General features: G+C 44.1%; 1 protein-coding gene across 1 annotated transcript in view; it reads left to right on the top strand.

Moving 5' to 3' along the window:
- The window catches only part of cacna1g (calcium channel, voltage-dependent, T type, alpha 1G subunit), a 218,334-nt gene that overhangs the window by 143,778 nt on the left and 53,204 nt on the right, over positions 1–21,352 (top strand). The window contains exons 13-20 of the mRNA XM_070927129.1: positions 1,204–1,359; positions 5,021–5,086; positions 11,900–11,993; positions 13,013–13,194; positions 13,718–14,056; positions 14,881–15,060; positions 15,564–15,664; positions 19,799–19,922. Of these exons, the coding sequence (XP_070783230.1) occupies positions 1,204–1,359; positions 5,021–5,086; positions 11,900–11,993; positions 13,013–13,194; positions 13,718–14,056; positions 14,881–15,060; positions 15,564–15,664; positions 19,799–19,922 (1,242 nt within the window). The remainder of the gene's footprint in view (positions 1–1,203; positions 1,360–5,020; positions 5,087–11,899; positions 11,994–13,012; positions 13,195–13,717; positions 14,057–14,880; positions 15,061–15,563; positions 15,665–19,798; positions 19,923–21,352) is intronic.

Below are 21,352 nucleotides of genomic sequence, written 5' to 3'. Positions count from 1 at the left end.
TCATGTCACCTTGGATTAGTGAATCAACTCAAAGGCCCTCTGTGGGGTCCAACCATCTCTACATATCCTATTGTATAGTATTTATCACCCTTAATATAGTAACCATTTATAATTCAGTGGAACATCTGATCCGGGACGATGTAATGTGTCAGCATGTCTCGCTCTACAGGACATTGTGCTGACATTGTCTGTCGTCATGATGTTACACATGGAGGCTTCACTGACTCAGTCCATATAGCCATGACGGTTTTTAGATTTCAGCGTTGTGTCTTTTCAGATGGAAAGCTTGTGGTGCACAGAATGTGTTACATTTTCTGTTTTTGACAGAGAAATACAAGAGAGATACCTATTAGAAATTCCACTTCATCAACACGCAGCCTCTGAAATATCACAAAATCAATGCCCCGCCAAACCGTCTCCCTGAACTGCGATCGCCCAATCGCCGTTTGGCAACTTTAACTGGGCACGTCAAGCCTGTCAAACTTTGAATTTCTCCATACGTTGAAGCGGTGTGCTTGGGGCTGTACAGTAACAGCCATACTCAGCATTTAGGATTTTGGCTTTGTCAAAAACCAAAAACACAAGAGTAAAAGTGTACGGATTGGATTAAACAGTGTGCTTATCTGCTTGAAGTAAACTGCAAACATTAGCATATCCAGCTAACTAGATTACTACCTACGATAGTAATCTAACCCACTGCACTGCATTACAACAAAGCAGATTCTTTCTGTAGCGTTATGTCCTCTACATGGATCATCAGCTGATGAAGATGCTAACTTTTTTGCCTAGTACGGGTCACTTTGTACGTAGCCATCCAGTGCACATTGAAAGAAAAGAGTCAACTGGAAACATTAAAAAAGTCAACTGGAGACAGCGTTTTCAACCAACACGTGGCGCTAACTTTAACTTAGCTAGCTAACTACAGCTGATAAAATCTGCCAGCTGTAGATGTCATTTCAGCTGATAAACAATCCGCTGTTTGAAAACGCACCCAGAATTCGGAGAGGGAAAACTACCACCGTTAGCAATGTAAACGGCACATGTGCCTGGTGAGAACGGAAAGCTCAGTAGGCGTAGAAATAGTGTCTAAAGGTGACGAGGCGTAGCGAACGGTCAATTATTAAACAAATTCTAGTGAACTAGTCGAACAATTGCTGAGCAATGATGTGCTTTTTCCCATAAATTCCTTTTCCTCTCCTGCAGATCCTAACCCAGGAGGACTGGAACAAGGTATTATATAACGGCATGGCCTCCACCACTCCCGTAGCGGCCCTCTACTTCATCGCACTCATGACCTTTGGCAACTACGTCCTCTTCAACTTGCTGGTGGCCATCTTGGTCGAGGGTTTCCAGACTGAGGTATAATGTTGTTGGTCACACGTGCACAATGCTAACTAATGCAAAACTACAATTCAATTATTGAGCTATTTTGTCTGAAGTTCAGTCTTAAAATCCTCTTTCCCTAAAATCATATGAAAGAAATCTTTTTTTCTAATTGGAGTGAGGTTGTTCATCTCCTTTTAACTGCAGGTCAACTTGTTGAATCTTGCACAGTGATCTGGCTTGTTTCCAGGTCTTAACACAAATCATTTCTGTACAGGGTGAAAGTGCTTTGGAAACTGGTGTTAATATATTCTTAACATTCTTCTGCCCTGCTAGTTTTTTTTTTTTTTTTTTTTTTTTGTAAAATTAGGTTTCAAGACTGAAACATGAGGCTAAATTACTCAATGAGGTGCTTATTTTTCAGCGCAGGCACACATAACACTAATGGAGGGATGTTCACGCCCACACACACATGAGAAATTCCTTAACGTTGGAGGCATTAACGTATACCTTTTCTTGCACTCTCTGCAGCGGGTTACGCGAGGACATGAAATCACACTAGCAGCAGCGTTTCATTTTCCTCTCCTCTTCATCTTCATCTCGCTGTCAGCCCCTTCTCCTCCCACTCTTTCCCACTATCTCAGCAGTCATCCTCATTATTGTTCTGCTTATTTGCCAATGCAGTCATGCCATAAAGTGCATCATAAGAAAACTATGTCTGCCAGACTAGACTGCGCATCCCCCTTGTTTCATCAGTCTCATGCTCGGATTCCTTCTTTTCATGCCCCCAACCCCCTGATCTTTCCCCTCTTTAGTGCAACTCTCAAAATGTCATAAAACAAAAGTGATATGTTATCCACCGCCGTACCATGTGTGCGAGCCGTCTCTCAGACAGAAAAGAGCCAGGGACAGCAAAAAGACAGTGAAGAAGGTGGATTAAGGTGGCTGTTTTTGTTTAGAGACAGCAGCTGGGGAAAAACAGGAACATTTTCGTGTCTACAGGTTGAAACTCATTTAGCGGCCTCTCTTCACTTTTCAGCCGGCCCATTTGGAGCATACTCCACAACATACTTCATTTGAGACAGACAGAGCGACTGAGAGAAAGGAATAGAGGGTGAGATGAAATGAGAGAGTAAATCACACGAGTGTTCAGCCTTTCTTCAGCTGTCCACTTGTCTCCCACACTCTCTTTCTTTAAGGGGTGACAGCACCTTTGCTTTGATCACAGACGCTCTTTTGCTCATCGGATGAGGAGCGAGAGAACAGACGACGGGTGGCAGAGAGAGAGAGAGAGAGGTTGACAGCCTCATAAAAAATGGATTAATTGGAATGGGCTCCTCCCGCTTATCTACTGTACAAATATCAAGCGCATGACTATGGTGAATGGATTCCCATAGGAAGTGGGAGACACTGACCAAAGCTGCTTAAGATGAAGGCTTTACAAGGCCAAGACTGTAATTAATGCATTTCTGTTGACTTCTTAAAGTCAAACTGAAATTAAAATGAGGTTTTGCTAAGAATCAGTATATATATCCCTGGTATCCCCTTTCATCAGTGTTCTGGGAGCGCGGATTTTTGGCACCGACTGATGATACCGGTACTGTAATTCGATTGGTTCAGTATCTGTGTGGAGGGAAACTAAAGCAAGCTAGGTTAACTAGCTTTCCCTGTGAAGTGCAAACTAAACAAACAAGCGACTATAATCAATATTTTTGTATTAGCAATAGATCACATGACTAGTTGTGTGTTTAAAGAGAGTGTCATTGATAGTGATGACTTATTACCCGACGCTGGAGTTCCCCTCAGCTCCACAGAGCTTTTTAGCTTCTTTCAGCTCATTGTTTTGGTTTTTCCGGGCTGCAACTTTGCTGTTTTTGGTTCACCCTTATCTATCTATTTCATCGCGCCGTTTTCAGCTGCAGCAGGCTGCTGTTTTCAGCACAAAAGCCCCCAAAAAATCCACTGTACACTACCTGCCCAGCACCAAGTGGCAGACAAAATAAATTAAACCCTAGCTGGTGAATATAGCGGACCGTTTAGCAGCTAAAGAGATAGGCATTTCCCTCAGGAGTTGGTGAAGACTAAAAACGCCCTAAAAGGAGAGTGAATACAGGACTTACTTTGTCAGGTGGACAGAAACACAACTTCAAATGAATGCTAATGTTGCTCTAAATCTGCAAATCTGGATGTGTACAGAGGCTAGCTTGCTAACACAAGTTTGCCACAGCAATTTAAAAGGTGATAATATGCTAATGCTGTCTTCACAGCTTGTTTTTGCTGCCCCCAAGTCAGTTATTGCAAGTTTAACGTCACAATTGGTCCTCCCAAATGTTGAGACTGCTAACAGTTGACAGCTAATGCTAACAGCTGATCGCTAATGCTATGTGGACACAATTCCTGCAGTATCATTTTAGCTTACACTAAAAAATTGAGAAGAATTCAAGTTTAAGTTTTCAGTGTCTTTTGTCTTTGTTCAAGTTTGACTTGACTCTGTTGAGAGATATGGGAGGAAAGCGAGAGAAATCTTCAAAAACACACACATACACACTCTCTCTCACATGCACACACACACACACACACACACACAACCCACTGTAGAACCCCCTAAGGTCTGTTGGCTCGTTGTGTTCTCCCCCTCTGCTTTCCTGTATCATCACATAGCTGTCGGCTTAATTCTCCCTCTCCTTTTTTTTCAACTTAACATCCTTTTCTGCAAACACTAAGTTTATTTTTAGTCGGCCGAACTTTCCCTGCGTCAGGGTTGCTAGGTAACGGGCGCTTGAACGACGTGAGCTAAGCCAGGAGAGAAGTACGGATGTGGAGCGAAGACACACAACAGCCACGCACGAAAAAAAAAAGAAAAGTGTATTACTTCTAATGTCCATATTGCTTTGGACATTAAAGCAGAGGGGAAATCATCTTACGGAGGTGTTTCTTCAGTCCTCTTTTATTTTCTTGATTTAACTCCTCCTCCATCCTCCTCATCTCCTCCATACTTTCCTATTATCCATCGCTCTCTCTCACTGTGTCTCTCTGTCAGCTTGTGACAGTGTGTCCATGTGGCAGAATCCAATATTCGCTACAGAGAGTGCAACCAGACCGATCTGTGTCTTTATGGAGAGCTATTAACAGCATTAGCTGTTCTTCTTCTTTTTTTTTTTTTTATCACACCTCTCACTGTGACAAGAAACATACATTTCACACATATGCAAACGTGCACAATTCACACCAAAGCACACCTACAGTACAGTGCTTGACAAGCTGCAGAGGAATGCTTCCGTGCACAATATGTCCTGAACGATGCATTGCTGTACTGCAGTGTCATTAAATGCATATGTCGAGATCATTTCCATTACTGCTGCCTGCCCGAATGGTTTCCATACAAAACATCAACGGACCAACTGGAGGGTAAAACATGGCTGTGCTCTTCACCTCTACTCCTTGCTGTCCTGATGCTCCTGAGTTGCTGAAGTACACATGTGCAGCACATGGCTGCACACTGTGATCCAGGACAGTTGCTTTGATATGCTCTGTTTGCATGGTAAAAGTCAAAATGTTACGACAGGCTGAATCTCCTTTTAACTCTCTCCTTTTGCTCTTGTCTTACTGCTGTGGGTCCACCTCTCACCTCTGTGCCTCTTTTCCTGTGTGCGCCTCCCTCTCCTGTCCGGCTGCACCGATATCACTTCCACTGTAGGAAGTGAACAAGCGGGAGGACTTGCATGCCCAGCTGAGCCTAATTCAGCTGCCTGTAGACTCAGGGGTATGTAAAGCACTGCAGCGCTGCCCCCCCCCCCCTCCCATTTAATTGACTAACCGCCCTCCTTCATCCTCCCCTCTGCCCTCCCTCTCCACCCGTTCTCCTCACCTTCCCTATGGAGGCTTTACAGTTATGTGTCAGATCTCTCAACAGCCACAGCTTGGAGGTTATATTCTTCTCATTATCATTTTGGCTGATTAACAGCTTTGTCATTTATCAAACACACTAATGTAGATAATACATTTCAAGCTTATGCTAGCAGCTAGTGTCTTAAAGGGCCACTCTACCCAAATGACAAAAAATGATCTACTGTCTTTTCTAACTTGCCATTAGTGATATCGAGCCATGCAGATTTAAATTTTATTCACAGAGGTTTTGAGATATTTTCTGCTGAATGTCTCGCTGCTAACCCAATTCAATAGTGTACTGAAGTGGGAAGTTAATTTTCTTCATCGACAGAATCAGGTGGCTTGAATTTTCCAAAGCTTGAATGGACATTCAATCATCAGTACAAAAGATGAGTAACTGTGTTAAAAAATATCTCATTCTTTGATGAAAAAAAGGCAAAGTTACAAGCCTGTGTACATAACAATGTATGACGAGTCAGCTACAACTACAATCCACGGACCTTAAAATAGTTTGAGCGTCCCGCTAACAGCAACCAGAAGCTAAAGATTACCCTCTGTAGAAACCTGACAATATGTTCAGCAGTTTAAGTCAGTCCACTTTTTGAGTCTGGGTCAACCACCGGCTTCTTCTCCAGGCTCAAAGGTGTCGTCGTATTTAGAGCCATCCGTCTTAGCAAACAGATGAAAAAGACGTGATTTCACAGAAACAACGTTGATGAACCAAATCCGTAGACTGGCTCAAACCACAGATTGAAAAATAATTAGAGCTGTTCACAGCAAGGTCTGTGGATTACTCTGACGAATAGAATATCTTTGGAAAGAGACATTGCAATTGCATGTTTCAATTCTTGCACCACAAATGGAAATTCTGTTCACTTCCTCTGTACTGGGGTGACGGTACAAGTCTCAGCAAATTAAATCTCAAAGCCTCTGTTGAACCATCATGGCTCAATACCACTAGGGGTCAAAGGAAATGTATCTTGGGTATTTTTGAAATTTGAGTGAACTTACTGTAACAACCCAGAAAAAAAAACTAAGGGAGCAAGGGAAGCAACAGAATACCAAATGGCAGAAATGCAGTTTGTCACCTGTGTTGCCAAAAGCACAGGACCTCCAACATGGCTGCCAGAGAATGTGCCACATTATCTAAAAGTCCTCTAACCTGCTTCTTGCATGATGCCCCAGCTGCTGAAACTAACCGGGGCGGTGAGTGACTGTTCAGAGGAGTTTAGGGGAGTCAACGAAGTGCTTAAACACTTGCATCACTTTGCTGTGTGTGTGTGTTTGTGTGTGTTTTCTTTCTCTTCATGTCCTTTTTAAAAGCAGACTCCACATCAAACCTCAGATTGAGTGCTCACCTCCCACCAGCCCTCCACCCTTCTCTTTTTTCTTTCCAGCCTCGGGGTAAGAACGCCGCACCGGCGCTGCCAAAAAATCTTCCCCTCTCCCTGTTTTATCTGGCTGGATGGAGATGAAGAGAAGGGGGGGGGGGGGGGGGGGGGGGGGCTGTGGCGGCTTTTTGGAAGGCCCCGCCACAGCCAGCTAAATCCAGCCGGACTAGAGGATGAGAGCTAATAAAGCGAAGGGGTAGATCAACTGTGTTTGCATGACTCAGGCTCTTAAGGCACGGCCAGTACACTCTGTGAAATGAGGACTTTGAAAAAGAGATGGCTGTAAGACTTGTCCTCGTGTCCTCTAATTTTACACCGTTGAATACTATCCAGAACTGATTCAGTTTTCCAATGGGCAAATGTGAATTGGGTTTTTTTTCTAATCTTCTTGAAATGCAGCGACCAACTGGGCACCTGAGCTTCAAATTGTGTTTTGAGTGGAGTCTGCTGGCTGGTCTAATAAATCTGTTGCTGTAGTTTTATTCACCTGTGTTGCCTCTTATAACTGTCCGTACACTGTATACTTAACATGCATTTTATTTACTAGCCCTCTGTGGAAGTCCAGAGATGCCAATATTAAAATGACTAAAATTAAATTTCCATTTTATTCTCAGTTTAGGTTATGTATTATCTGCCAATTTAAAAAAAGAAAACGAAAAGTCAATTTATCATTTAATTTCATTATCATGATGGTAGCATTATGCTATACTGGGTAGTTTTCATTTCAATTATAGCAGCAACTATGCATTTTTTAGCTAGCGTCCTGGCTCTATGGATGACAGTGTCGTTCGGACTGAAATATCTCAACAACTATTGGACGGATTGCCATGATATTTGGTACAGACATTCATGTCCTCTAGCACCACCATCAGGTCAAATGGAAAACTGCAATTTGATGAAATTATGTCGTTAAATATTTGCATCCCTGGACTTCCACACCTGTATACTGTGGCTGTCATTAATGCCTTGGAGTTAGTTTAGCGGTTTGCTACTACGTCGCAGGTAATTCCAGATCCAATTCTGGGCTGATGAGTCTCAAATGCACCTGTGGTAGGATACAATTTTGGTGGACACACACAGATAGACACACAATTACCTCCTATCAACATCCACCCTCCATCCCCCATTTACACCCTTTTTGAAGCGATGTGATTGAGATCCCCCTGTGTGCCTCTGGTGTCTATTATTGTCTGGCTATCAGCAACAGGCCTGGTCTGGCCCATCTCCTGCTCCCACCGCCATGCCCAAATTGGGGTGGCAGAGTGTAAACATGCTATCCAAACCACCCAGCTATTTCGGGACCAGGGATTTCCCTCGAGTCCAGCCCCCCTCCCCTCCTCTGCTCCAAAGTTATCATTTCCACCTTCCCTTTCTCCAGTGAAACCTCCATTGTCTAATGCTTGGTGAGAACACTTCCTTCTACTCACCGATCTTGGCTGAATTGACCATAAACCAACAGTATACTCAACACCAACTAGGGGTGGGGGGATTGATACAGCAGAGTATTGTGATATTTTGCAAACACCAAGTATCGATCTTATAAATTATTAATATTGCAAATACAAAGTTGCTGAAGGTGCTGCATAACTTTTTGTACAAGTTGCATCAAAATACCTGTAATAGCACAGCCGTCCACACACATTTGCATTCAGTTAAGTTCAGTTTGTCAGGTGCGTGCACCATCAATGACAGTGTTGGTCAGTCTGTCTGCTTGACAATCCCATTTTGCTGCAATACAATGACTGATGAACAGACTGAAAACTTATCTTATTAGATAAACCAGATGTTGACAAAGACGTCCTTTGGGGACATAATTTGCAGTTGATAAAAGGTAATAAATCGCAAGATATCGCAATACTCAGCATATCGCAAAATACTTAAAATCGCAATATCATCGTATGGTGACTTAAGTATTGACATAATATCGTATCGTGGGGCCTCTGGTGATTCCCACTCCTCATTCCCACTCATATAATCCAGTGAACATCTATTAAAACCAAAAAGTGCAAAGACTTCCCTGTTGATTGCTCCTCCCATCAGTCGTATTTAATTCCTGCTCCTCCCGAGATGCCTTAATCTGGATATTAAAAAAATGTAATGTCTTCTTTTTTTGGGCAGGGAAGTTTTTTAAATTCACTCTGGCTGGATCATGTTTTAGGCGGATTTGTTTTCTGGCAGCTGAGATACGAATAAATGTCTGCCCGTGAAGAAGTTGTACATAATGTACTAGAAAGGGTAAAAAAGAGAGAAAAGAAAGACACAGAGAACAGCAACACAGAGAAAGAGGAGGGAATTTGGCAGGTCTGAGCAGGATTAATCTCTGCCTCGCAGTCTGAGGTAGTTTCACCAACTTTAGCTCTTCACCCCAGCAGCAAATTGCACTGTGCCCTCCTGACAATCAGAGGATTAGGGCAGAGCAGATCTTAGGTCAGCTCGATCTTTTGACACCATCAGTCACAATTGTACAATTTAAACTACTGGATCAGACTGGAGAAAGACTGGAGTCCAGTACTCTTATCAAGTTCGTCATAGCACTTATTTTTCTTATACAGCCTTTGGAGTCCTACACAATATTTCCTTACAGGAATAATGAATTTAGGACAGCCAAGATACCGAGCCAAAAGAGCTGCACACCATTAAAGATCCATGTGATTTTGCTAAACATTTGTATAAAAATCTAATTTTGTCTGACATTTTGCTAGTTTCATGTACCAAAGTGTTAGTCCTACAGGTATGGGGGAATCATAAGCTATAATTGGCTTCTACTGGCAAAGTTAAGCTCTTGACACTTCTCCCATACAAGATAAGAAAATCATTGCGAAGCTGAAGCAGTGTATATGAGATGGCTACCTAAAAGGAATGTGCGCTTTTAGACACAGCAGTAGTTTTCATGTAACGGCCCCGCAGGGAAGGTGTTCTAATGGAGAGGATGCCATTATTATAATGATTTGTGTACATGCATGCCTGTTTGCGTCCTTACGTTGAATTTACATGCAGTCACACTGCTTCTAAAATTCACCTTTACGTTGCACTGTTCGACGCGTCCATTATATGCAGCAGGCCTTAGCATGGAGAACCACAGCAGCCTATGTCAGACACATGCAGGTACAGGCGCTCAGCAGGAACCAGAACCAAGACCAAAAACACGACTGCCCCCCCCCCCCCCCCCCCCCCCCAACCTGAGAAAGAGGGAGAGGAGATAAGGTTGAGCACCCACAATGCTTAGTGCTGATGCTCCACTGGGTTTGTCCTATCACAGCTGTCCTTTCTGAGTGATTGCGTGTGGGTTGATGAGCCCTGTGGGAGAGGGGCCACTGCTGTGGTTAAAACATTTTTTTTATTTTTATGTCTGGTGATAAATTGTTGGCGGTGTGGGCTGTGTGTTTGGTTAGCAGTATGTCAGTGTGACGGCGGATGTGTGAACCTTTTTACTGCAGTATAGTCCTAATGCCCAAACACATTATTTTTATTATTATTATATTATAAAATATAGCTAATGCAAATTAGCCCTGATTGTCTTCATACTACTCACACAGAATCAGAATCAGCGTTATTGGCCAGGTATTTTAAGGGTGACAAATTTAACTCCAACTTTCAGTAGCTCTCGATGTACGCACACACTGTGCCAAGAACAAATGTACAAGGAGATACTCATGACAAACCGCTAAAATAATGAAAACTGAACTAAACCAAGCTAAACATATAGCTATTATTTTCTAAAATAGAATGAGACTACATAATGATGATATTTATTACTATAATAAAAAATAATGTCTGATATATGGTATATCTAGAAGTGCTTAGTCAAAGGCAGTTCAAAGGCTAAATAGAAATTCTGATTTGTGCTGAATAAACTAGTCAGTCAATCGATAAGGCAATTGACAGAAAGTTAATTGTCAACCATTTTGAAAATTGTTTAATAATCATTCATTAAGAAACAAAAAACAAAGAGTTTACAGCCATGCTAGCAGCTCTGTAAAGCTGTACCGATGCACAATGGTGCTTTGAGCTAAATGCTGACAGCATGCTAACATGCTCACAATGACAATATGAAAATGCTGATGTTTAGCAGGTATAATGTTCACCATGTTACCATTTTTCTAATTAGCATTATTTTTCGAATTAAAAAAGGCACTAAGCACAACTGAAGCAGATTTTGGTCGTGAACCAAAGTATCGGACAAATGAACAGATTTGACCTTGGAGGAAATCAGTCAGACATAGTGGCTTTAACTACAAGGGGGAAAAATGCAGATAGGTGTCTCGAAGATAGCCATCCCCAACACGCCAGCAGTAAACAAATATGCAGTATACCCACACCCACTTTGTCTTTCTCTCACACTCCACACTCATGGGAAGGATCAAGAAAGTAATTTGTTAGCTTAAAAGGAGGTGCATGGTGATAAGGTCCTGAGGCCTCTCTGCACACAGTTTATTCACTTTGCTACCACAGAGGTCTGACTCACTGGGTCGGCATTCTATTAATCCAGCATCCACCTGGCACCCTGGCACACATTAATGGAGTCTGCGAGCTCTGGCATAGCGCAACAAATACGAGCAAGAACTCTGAGGTTCACTGCAGCGGGATTTGCGCGTTGAAGGGAGGAGTGTGAAGCAGAGGCTCGAAATAAGTAATGAGTAATTAAGAGCTTGAGAAACATCTGGGCGAGATAGCAAGGAGGAGTAGAACGATGCGCAAATGGGAGATAGTGAGAAAGGCTCATTTTGACATCGCTGTCTGGAACAATGATAGAGAACAAAACAAGGCGCAAACAGTTCTGCTGCTCCGACAAAAGTCAAACTGGGCTGCTGATTTACAGATTGCCTGACACCACGGCGAAGTGTTGTGTGTTTGGTGTGTACGTGTGAGAACTGTAGATCTAGCAACCACACTGAATCTCTTTTGTAGCTGTTTACGGGCCACGGCAAGTAAAAAGAATTGCCACACGGCCAAACTCAATATACGGGCCAGGTTCTCTCTGAAAGGTTTCAGTGTGGTTTCCCTCACTCTCCTTGCATGACAACATTTAACACGGTTAATAGTTCTCACCCTCTCTCCGTGCCCTTTGACCCTCACCTGTCCCGCTTACAAGAGGGAGGTTGCCTCTATAGCGACTGATCCAAGGCCAGATCTGAACAAGGACTGACATGACACTGGGACTGGAAGATGCAGCTAAGCAGGGATCTGTGTTTAGAGGCAACTTCAACCCACCTGTTTTCTGTTAACTCTACTGAGAAACAGAGATTTTCACAGGTGTATTCCCTCTTAACACTTTTTGTGTGCTTTTGTGTGTCAAGGGCGATGCTTCTAAATCGGGTTCGGAGATCGATTCCTGTGCACGAAGTATGGAGGATGTTAACGGCAGCAAGAAGGATTTGTCAGCCTCTGCAGGTGAGGCACACACATAAACAGCACATATGTACACAGACAACACACTCTGCTTGAATCAGCGATGCTACAAGAGGAGTACAAAGGATTGAACACTTGTACCGTCTGTGTTTGCACACTTAACTGCTGGCATTTTCCCTCCCTAATCTTCGCTAGATCCCTGCAGATTGCATACTGTGTTGTGTTTCTTACAAAATGTATGTGAAAGCTTGTGATACAACAGCAGGTTAGGCCAAAGGCATTTAAAGTATACCCTTTACAAACATCCCCCCACCTGTTCCATGTCTGTGGCCTCCCGCTCTCAGTCTTTTCCCCGTTGGTTTCCCGACCACACTCAGTGGGGCTCGTGCCTGGCTGTCTCCCTGCACAGCATCAAGCCAGTGCAGCAGCTTCATCCATAATTCCTCGTACGCCAGTTCCCATCCCCTCTAATTACGGCTCGCGCAGGCTGAGAAGCCCAATGGAAACACTACTGTATGGAGTACAACTCCCAGACGTACGGTATCATCTCCCCTCCAGCCCCTTCAGATGCTCTGTATAAAACTGCTTACATAGCTGGAAGAGCCTAATATACATCTTCTAGGCCTCGGATAAAGGTTGGAAGATGGAGGAATTAACGTTATTAAAGTTGCATTCCCCTCCGCATGTCATGTATTTGTGTTGCTGCCAAACATAATATCCTCTCCCACGCATCCCATAAGATTAACGCCGCGCTGAAATATTCATGTTGCTCAATAACAGCGTGAGGCATCCATTTTTAAGTATGCTGTGCTGCGTTACTGAGGGTGTACCCCTGTGGCACTCCTCCCCATGCGCCACCTCTTCCTGTGTTTATTCAATTTAGCACTTTCATTCACCTCTACGATGCTCTTTTCATCAACTTTTTTTTTTTTTTTGTTCCCCTCTATCACTCACCTCTGTCACTTCCTTTTTAACACCACCCTCTTTAATCCATCAATATCATTCATTCTCTCCTCTATTCTTTACTTTATTAAACCCTGGTCATCATGTTCCCTTACTAGTAGTGCCCGTAAATGGTCATGTGGACCTGAAGACCAGCTTGACTCCACCTCTAATTACCCACACGGCTGCCACCCCCATGCCCGTACCCAAGTTGCCCGTCGGAGGGGACCCCATCCTGGGCTACGAGTCCCGCCGCGGCAGCAACGTCTCCATAGACCCGGCCTGCTATGACAAATCACCGGTTCGTATATTTATTATTATCCTCGCGCACACCAGAAGCATGTGGCCGTTTTCAAGTGTAATAAGCCTGTTCCAGGATGTCAGAAGGCCGACATTAATACATGTGTTCGGGGATAAGTGCCACCGCCACCCGGCATTCCCCCGAGTGTCTCTCTGAATTCATTCTATGTGTCCTGCTGATGTGTGGAGGTCATGATGATTGATGATGATGAATGTGGCGTGCCTGGTCCGACACTCTACTTACTGCTGCCACTGCCACTTTTTATTTGACAAACTGGTGATCGGGATAAAGACCTGAGAAAATAAGCCCACATCTCTGCATCTGCTCCTGTCTGCCTGTCAGCGTGAATCTCTATTCAATTCAGCTCACGTCAAGCCGAGTCAAACCAATTAATCTTGCTTTGTTTGCATGAACATCGCCAGAGTACCGAGATGCAAGACCCATGCTTTAACATGCTTTTTCTCTCTCCTGCTTTTCATCAATCTGTCCTCCTCTTGACCTCCTGGCCGTGCCCCTGCTCCAGACCAGTGCCCGGAGCTCTTCCCCCTGCGCCCCGTGGAGCTCCGGCAGCGGCTGGACCAGCCGCCGGTCCAGCTGGAACAGCCTGGGCCGTGCCCCGTCGCTCAAACGCCAGAAGAAGCAGTCCGGGGAGCGACGGTCGCTTCTCTCCGGGGAGGGTGGCTCCAGCTCAGAAGACGGGGAAGGCGGAGGAGAAGGAGGAGGTGGCTTGATGGAGGAAGATGACGCCTCTCTGGCCAGGACGGACTCCATGTCCCAGTCGCAGAGAGGGCCCCGACACCGGAGGATGGAGTCAGTGGAGACCCGGAGCTCCATGGATTTGCCCCCTGATGCTCTTCTGCAGGTAGATGATGTGCATCTATCAGTGTCCACCTCTGATTAATCTCTAGAGTGCTGTATGACATTTGACTTGGAGCACTTGGGGAAGTATAGAAATACCACAATCTCCACAAACTGCAAGTCCTGCTCGCTTGAGAATAGCAACTTTTAGTGAACATCTTAAAATGATATTGTTAGGTTTTTATGGCATCTTGTAGATGCACTTACTGGAGTGTTATTCCTAGTCATAGCTCTAAGCAGAAGATGCCATAATGAACTCACTCAGACAGATAGATAGATCGGTTATTGTCCTCCGTTAGAGGACCATGACTTGACTCAAAATGGCTATTACTGAAGGGCTGTGCTTTGCATTGTGCACCACTGGGTCATATCTGGCAGTAGGATGCTAATGGCTGTGTTATTTATTCGTGTACTCATAGAAAGTCAACGTTTTCCTTCCAAAACAAAAGATTAGAGGAGGGGTCTTTAGCGCATAAACACTCCTCCCTGGCTGATGGAATGTTAATAAGGGAACTTACCTGCTGTCGTCTTTGGCGGGAATGGAGACCTGCATTCACTCAGCGCTCAGGGACACGCGAGGGAAGGACCAAAACAGTGTGCCGTTCTTTCAGCCCAACACAACGCTTCCAGCATGTTTGTACTCGTTACAAAGCCAAAGAGAAGACAACCACACAAGGCAACACAGGGAGGAGGATAACACACTCATAGTAGCAGTAAACAAACCTTTGTGTACCAGAAATGTAAACGTGCCACACAAAGCACTGAAGATAATGACACAATGACATTGACATTAGAAGTGTAACTGCCTCCTGTCCTCCCCCTGTGTAGGTGCCCTACCTGTACCGCTCAGCCAGTATGCATAGCTCCAGGCCCCCCTCCCTAGACCACCTACGGCCCCCAGAGCACAGCGACTGCAATGGGAAGGGCTCTCTGCCCGCCCTGGGCCCCACACATGTCTCTCTGGAGGACAACACCGAAGATGAAAATGCAGAAGAGGAGGCCATCGTGGTCAGTCTGTGTGCATGTTCGCTCGTTCTTGTACTTTTGTCCTCATGAACGAAAATTTCCTCCAAAGCATGTTAAAGACAAGGAAATCGTTTCTAGGGTTTAGAATCAGGATTAGTTCTATAAATGATGGTAAGGGTTGTGGTTAATGTCTGTTTGTATCTTTTCCAATTCTTTCTCCAAGGGCTCTATGGCCAATGTGAAACGGAGGCAGGAAAGAGGGCAACTCTGTCTTATATTATTAAAGATTATTCTTTAGTTTAGGGGCATTCGTATAATCATTTAAACAATACATAATCTCGGCTATGCATATTTGCATACTGTATCAGGCTAAAGCCTGTTTGTTTGTGGGTGGCCCTTTTTTTGCAAAACCTTGAAACAGCTTTGCCAGAACAAACAAATTCAAAAACTTAACTCTGTGGAGAATAATTGTGGCTCACAATATGCAACAGGAAATTGTGAACATATGAATAATGAATGCGCTGTGCACCTCTTGCTCCCTCCAGGGTCGTTTTGCCAGACTGTTCCGCTGGCTGGAGAAGAAACAGCCAGAGTGGTGTCGACAGCGAGACACCTGGTCGCTCTACCTCTTCCCTCCAGAGTCGAGGTAGTGTTCACACCTCCGCTCATCTCCATAACTCCACCTCTTTGCCCTGTGCTCAGTTTTGCAAGTTCCTTTTTCTATGATATGGGCATTTTTGCATATTCAGAGGTTCTGGGTGCACAGTGTTCAGGAAATGTGCTGTTTCCTTCTGCGACAGTTAGGATAAATGAAGTTGTGTATTTTAAAATTAAATTAAATATTAAAAATAAGCAACTTCACAGCACTTTTTAAATGTTTTTTTTTGTGTTAAGTGTGCAGGAAAAGACTGAGCCCTCTTCTTATCATTGCATTTGACTGACAGCCCATAATGCTGACTGTAATAGCTAAGAGCACAGCTTTTTTTTCTGTCCTTCCTACATCAACTCCCTTTCCCTCCCGCGTTCCCACTTCAGAAGTCTCTTTTATCTGCACATTTCTGCCATGTCAGGGGTGAGTAAGTAGGAGCGGAGGGAGGATGGGAGTTTCTCCCACTGAGTTCTGCGTGTTATCTCAGCCCCGTGCAGAATCCATCGCTTCCCACCCTCCCTCGCCCCCCTCACCCCCCTCCTCCTCCTTCACTCCTCCTCCACTTCTGGGGCTTTGATCAGCAAGCAACACGCTGGCCCCAGCCTGCCGCCACAGCACCGCAACATGCTAATCAAACATCAAACAAGCCCCCCCCCCACACCCTCACCCAATAGGCACTTTAGGCATGTTAGCCACCACCAGTGTCACATAATGACCATTCCAAATGAGCAGGTGTTTGAAATGTAATGACTCATATACAGTGTGAAATGATCTCCATCTTCAGAGTTACAAATGAGACACTTTTTGCTAAGACATCGGTGTATTTACACTCTGCGTTTGTTTTGACTTGGGGGGGGGGGGGTTACTCCATGACTCGGTCATGGCATCACCATAATGTTTGGAAGCTGCCAATAGCGAGAATCAGTGGTAAAGTTAGCAAACAAGGCTAACTAGCTACTACTTTCTGAGTGGAGGCTAGTTAGCCTCGTGAGCGTGGACGATATACTTAACAGCAGGATGGGGCCTGCCAAATGAATTTTGCTACGTGACAGGTGGCTTAAAACGCTAACTGCAGATGGCTAAAAATGACTTGTATCACTGTTCACAGGATATACAGCATGAGGTGCTGTAGTTGGTAGCACACATGGAAGTTGACACTGAGTCTCCTTGCAATGCCGACTCTCAAATATCGAATGCTGTTTCTACAAAAATGCTCAAAAGCTGTTTTATGATTTAGTTTATATTTCATCTATTTCACATATCTGTTTAATTTGAGCTTTTTCAGAAGTTCTGGATAGTTCTCCTCTCTTTTGACGGTATTATTTAATTTGGAAAAGGTTAAGAGGAAAAGCTCCCTGTTGTCTGTCATTGTCAGAGTATTAAGAAAACTGAAGGATCTTGGCTCAAATTGAGCTTCTAGCTGGCTTTCAATCGCAGCGGGCTGCAAGGTTTGGCTGTTGCTGAGAGTGACACAGAGGACACAGGCTCTGCATGGCGCCCATTCTGGCCTTGAACCGTCACGGACGCCCGCCTGTGCTCACAATCACATCAAGAGACAGCAGCGTAGTGGGAGGCCGGAGTCCAGCGGCTCTCACATGGACACGAGTTCACTTCAACCTGCCTTTGTGCTCGCTGCTGTTGCTGCTGCTACTGATGATTACTGCAGGGGAAGTTTTAAATGAGCAGAGGAGTGGGCTTACTGTGACGCAGTCACTGCGATTAGACGTGTTCGCCACAAGAATGGGCTGTGCAAGAACAGCCGTCTATCAACATGGGGACCTGGTGCAAGGCTCTGAGGGTTGTGCATGTGGTCCCTCGTACAGTAAATGATTACATTATGTGGAACTATATATATATATATATATATATATATATATACATATATATGAGCCTTGTGGGGGATGGGTCATCTGAGCGGCACACAAGAAGATACAGATAAGAATAGAACAAATAGACAGCAGGGAGGATGTTTCAGAGTTACAGTAAGTAGTGAAAGTAATGATCTGTTGCATTTTTATGTCGTGCCGGATGGTGTAACATAAAAGTGATACAGCCTATAGCTTACTGTTCCCGGCATCTGTCAGCTGTTTCGTGGAAAGCAATCCATCCAGCACATGGGAAGTGATGCGGTTTATGTCTCTGGTTTGTTTGGACTCGGTAATTAGCTTAAGCGGCTCTCATGCTTTCTAGCCATTCTAAACAAAGAGGTCATGCCGTTGCCTGAGCCCCACCCGACAGAAACTCAAACGTCTGCAGCAGAAGATCCAAGCAAACATGTCACACTACCACCTACACCGTTAAAGTGACAGGTGATTTCTGGGACATGCAGTGCAAAAACCCCACGGAGACGTTAAAGAAAAATGATGACGAAAATGAAGAGTTGGTTGACTCTGTTGAAATAAGGCAATAAAATGTACAGCTTTACAGCTTTAAATGAGAGAATTGTGAAGAGAGCAGTGTTTGTAGGTGGAATATAACTGTAATCAATATTTAAGTCATTTAGAAGCAGTTGAAGCGTTGATGCCAGAAAACTCAAAAGGTCAGTAAATATCATCAGAGGGGAAAGCTTCAAACACTTGTCAAAGTCGTTTCACATAAACATCCACGCATCAAGATGTCAGAAAGGGATATTTTTGCTTTTTGCTTGAGTGTGTGGTGACAGGTTTTTCCCGAGGTTTTTTAGGGGAGTGTGTGTTTTTAAGTCTTGGGGGCCATTTGAGCTTGACATTAAAGTTCTCAGCCAGACGTTGGCCCTTCAAGCCCCCTCCACCTGCTTGAGGAAAACACTTGAATTCTTTAGCAATCAAGGCTCTGACGTGGGGATATCAAAGAGGAATTAGCTCATTCAGTCTGTGGATGACACACACGCATACACATGCACACAGACTCGCTGTTGACACAATGGTGTCTGTGTTGCCAAATAAAGCCAAAAATCCTGATCTGAGTCTCACAATATTGTCCCCTGCTGTACACTTAGACCGATATGAGCCATCAAAGCGGATTTGACGCACGGTTTAATCCTTTCCAGTGCCATATATAACAAGCGCTCCCTCTTTCTTTCCCTCTGTTGTCACCAGCTAAAAGCCTGGGAACCTTTTTCATGTCGTGCAATGAAAGTCAGGCATAATTAATGACTAATATTTCTACAGTGGTTCATCACAGAGTCACAGCATGTGAGACGAGCTCTCTTAAGTTGAAGGAGATATTTGCCCTTGTACAGTATGTCATTATTTCAGGTTTTATAGGACATGCTTAGTATTTCCATTTCATGCTACTTTATGCTTCTACTCCACTTAAATTCACAGGGAAATATTGTACTTTTTACCGCACTACATATTTGACAGGTTACTAGTAAGGCTACTTTGCAGATTAAGGTTTTACATACAAAGTACATGAGAAGAAGATCGACAGCATCAGTCCCAAAACACACCTGTTTATGTTCAAGCCCTCTAGCGTCCATAGTAATTCTGACGGAAATAAAGGAGGAAGTAAGGTGACAGTATTATAGACCGACAAAGTAGAGAGGAACATGATATCGCTGTTGGTTTCCCTCTTCTAACTGACAGTCAACGTTTTCTTTTTGCTTTTTCTTTTAGCTTGGCCATGATCGTTCCCCAACATTAAACACATTTTTATTTTATTTTTTGTTATGATGACGACGGTCCCCCAACCTTAGGAAAGTAGTCATTTTAACCCAGATCACGATTTTCCCCTAAACCTCACTTTCTTGCCAAAACCTATTTGAACCTTACCCATAGCGATGCCACACCATAAAACAAATGTATATTTCAACAGGGATTTATAACATCAGTTCAGAAAATGGTTCCAGTTTATAGCTTGTCGTTGTTGTCAGTGTTATCGCTGTCAGTTGACAGTTTCTTTTGTTGTTGACAAAGTTTAAGAACGTTCTTTGGTGTATTTGCTTCATATTTGTAGTTGTGTGTGCCCGATTAACCAGCTATTTTTGCCTAAACTAGTAGCACCTCTGGTTATAAGTATAACGCAATAATTGGGGCTATTTTTATACCAAAACACACACTTGTTGGTCCCCTTATTTTAGCTGCATAAATGTATGCCAAGTCCATTTCCGGTGTCAATGAAATCTCACATTTCTGTGTCATTATTTGTCAGGTTTCGGATCCTGTGCAATAAGATCATCAACCACAAGATGTTTGACCATGTTGTGTTGATCATCATCTTCCTCAACTGCATCACGATCGCCATGGAGAGGCCTCGCATCGACCCCACCAGCGCTGTGAGTCTCGAAACACGTTTAAGAGTACAGGCACACCATTCACTGTGCACTATATGACTGTTCGCTCTGTTAAGTTAGAGTCACGAAAATACACAGCTTGAGTGTGTTGCCTTCACAGTCTTCAATGACAAACAGAAAGAAGTGGAGAAAAAGGGAAGACAGGCAAAGAAGAATACATCCACATATATATATATATATGTGGAGAGAGAGAGACACAGACATTTCTGAAATGTATGTGTGGAATCCATCACAAAGAAACTCGCTGGCTGCTCAAAAAAAGTCCAAACAGAAATGGAGAAAAAAGGGAGAAAGTATCTGTCAGCAAGTCCAACCTTGATGGCTGTTCAAACAAACACACACACGCACACACACACACACACACACACACACTCCTCAAACCAGAATTGCTACTGTCGTTTGCTCTCCGCAGAGAAATGGAGTGGAACTTTGTGTAAGCAGGGAATCACTCCTGTGTGACTGTGAGCCCATAGCTTTAGGTAATGCGTGCGACACCCCTGTATCTACTGCACTGCATCATCAGCACCATCACCTGCTTAGCTAATGCACCATCCCTTCAAATAGAGGAGGGCTGGCTGAATGCCGTGCAGCAACACACACACACACACACACACACACACACACACACACACACACACACGCACATACATCTAACTCTGTGTCCTTTGCTACTTCCAGCAATAGCAGTGGAACACAGCCCAGCCGCTCCGTGCACAAACACAATAATTATCACTGTGATTGTTTTATTTTTATTTTTTTCTCACTGAGCGAGGTGTGGGCCGTGGATGGGGCCTAATTGCGGTTGGGTCTCGCTGGAACGCTCCGTTCTGCTTGTTTTGCGACTGAAATGCGGAGGAGACAGTGCCGTGGTAATTGATTCGATTATCTGTGGGCTGGCGTACGTGGCTAATGTCCAGGAAAAGGAGATGTTTAACAAATGGAGGCCGCCCCACGGGCAGCCCGGTCTAATCAGGGCAGAGAGATCACACACACTGTGTCTCACCTTTTCACACACATATGTAAATACAGACACACACAAATGCACAAAATCCCCCACAGCGGCCAAACTAACATTCGGATCAGAGAGCAGCATTTTGGGATGCACATATATTTTGTCAGCTTCCTGCCGTGGCCGCCGTGTCCAGTCTGCACCCCGGGGCCATTATTGAAATGAGATGGAAATGGATGACGTAGTGAGCAGCCCGAAACAAGAGAACGAGCCGTCGTTCTAGTTTTGCGCTGTGGTCCTTACTGCTGCAGATCCCATTTTCCCGTGTGGTTATTGCGTAATGCAATTTGTTTGCCTGTGTGGGTTTGCTTTGAATTAATGAAGCCGATTGTGAATCGATTGCCACTCGCTGATTCTGTTTTTGGCTGTGTATAACAACCAAACATGTATAATTTATCACGCC

The sequence above is a fragment of the Enoplosus armatus genome, chromosome 20 (genome assembly GCF_043641665.1).
Source record: "Enoplosus armatus isolate fEnoArm2 chromosome 20, fEnoArm2.hap1, whole genome shotgun sequence".
Classification (NCBI taxonomy): Eukaryota; Metazoa; Chordata; class Actinopteri; order Centrarchiformes; family Enoplosidae; genus Enoplosus; species Enoplosus armatus.
This window is presented reverse-complemented; position numbering and strand designations above follow the sequence as displayed.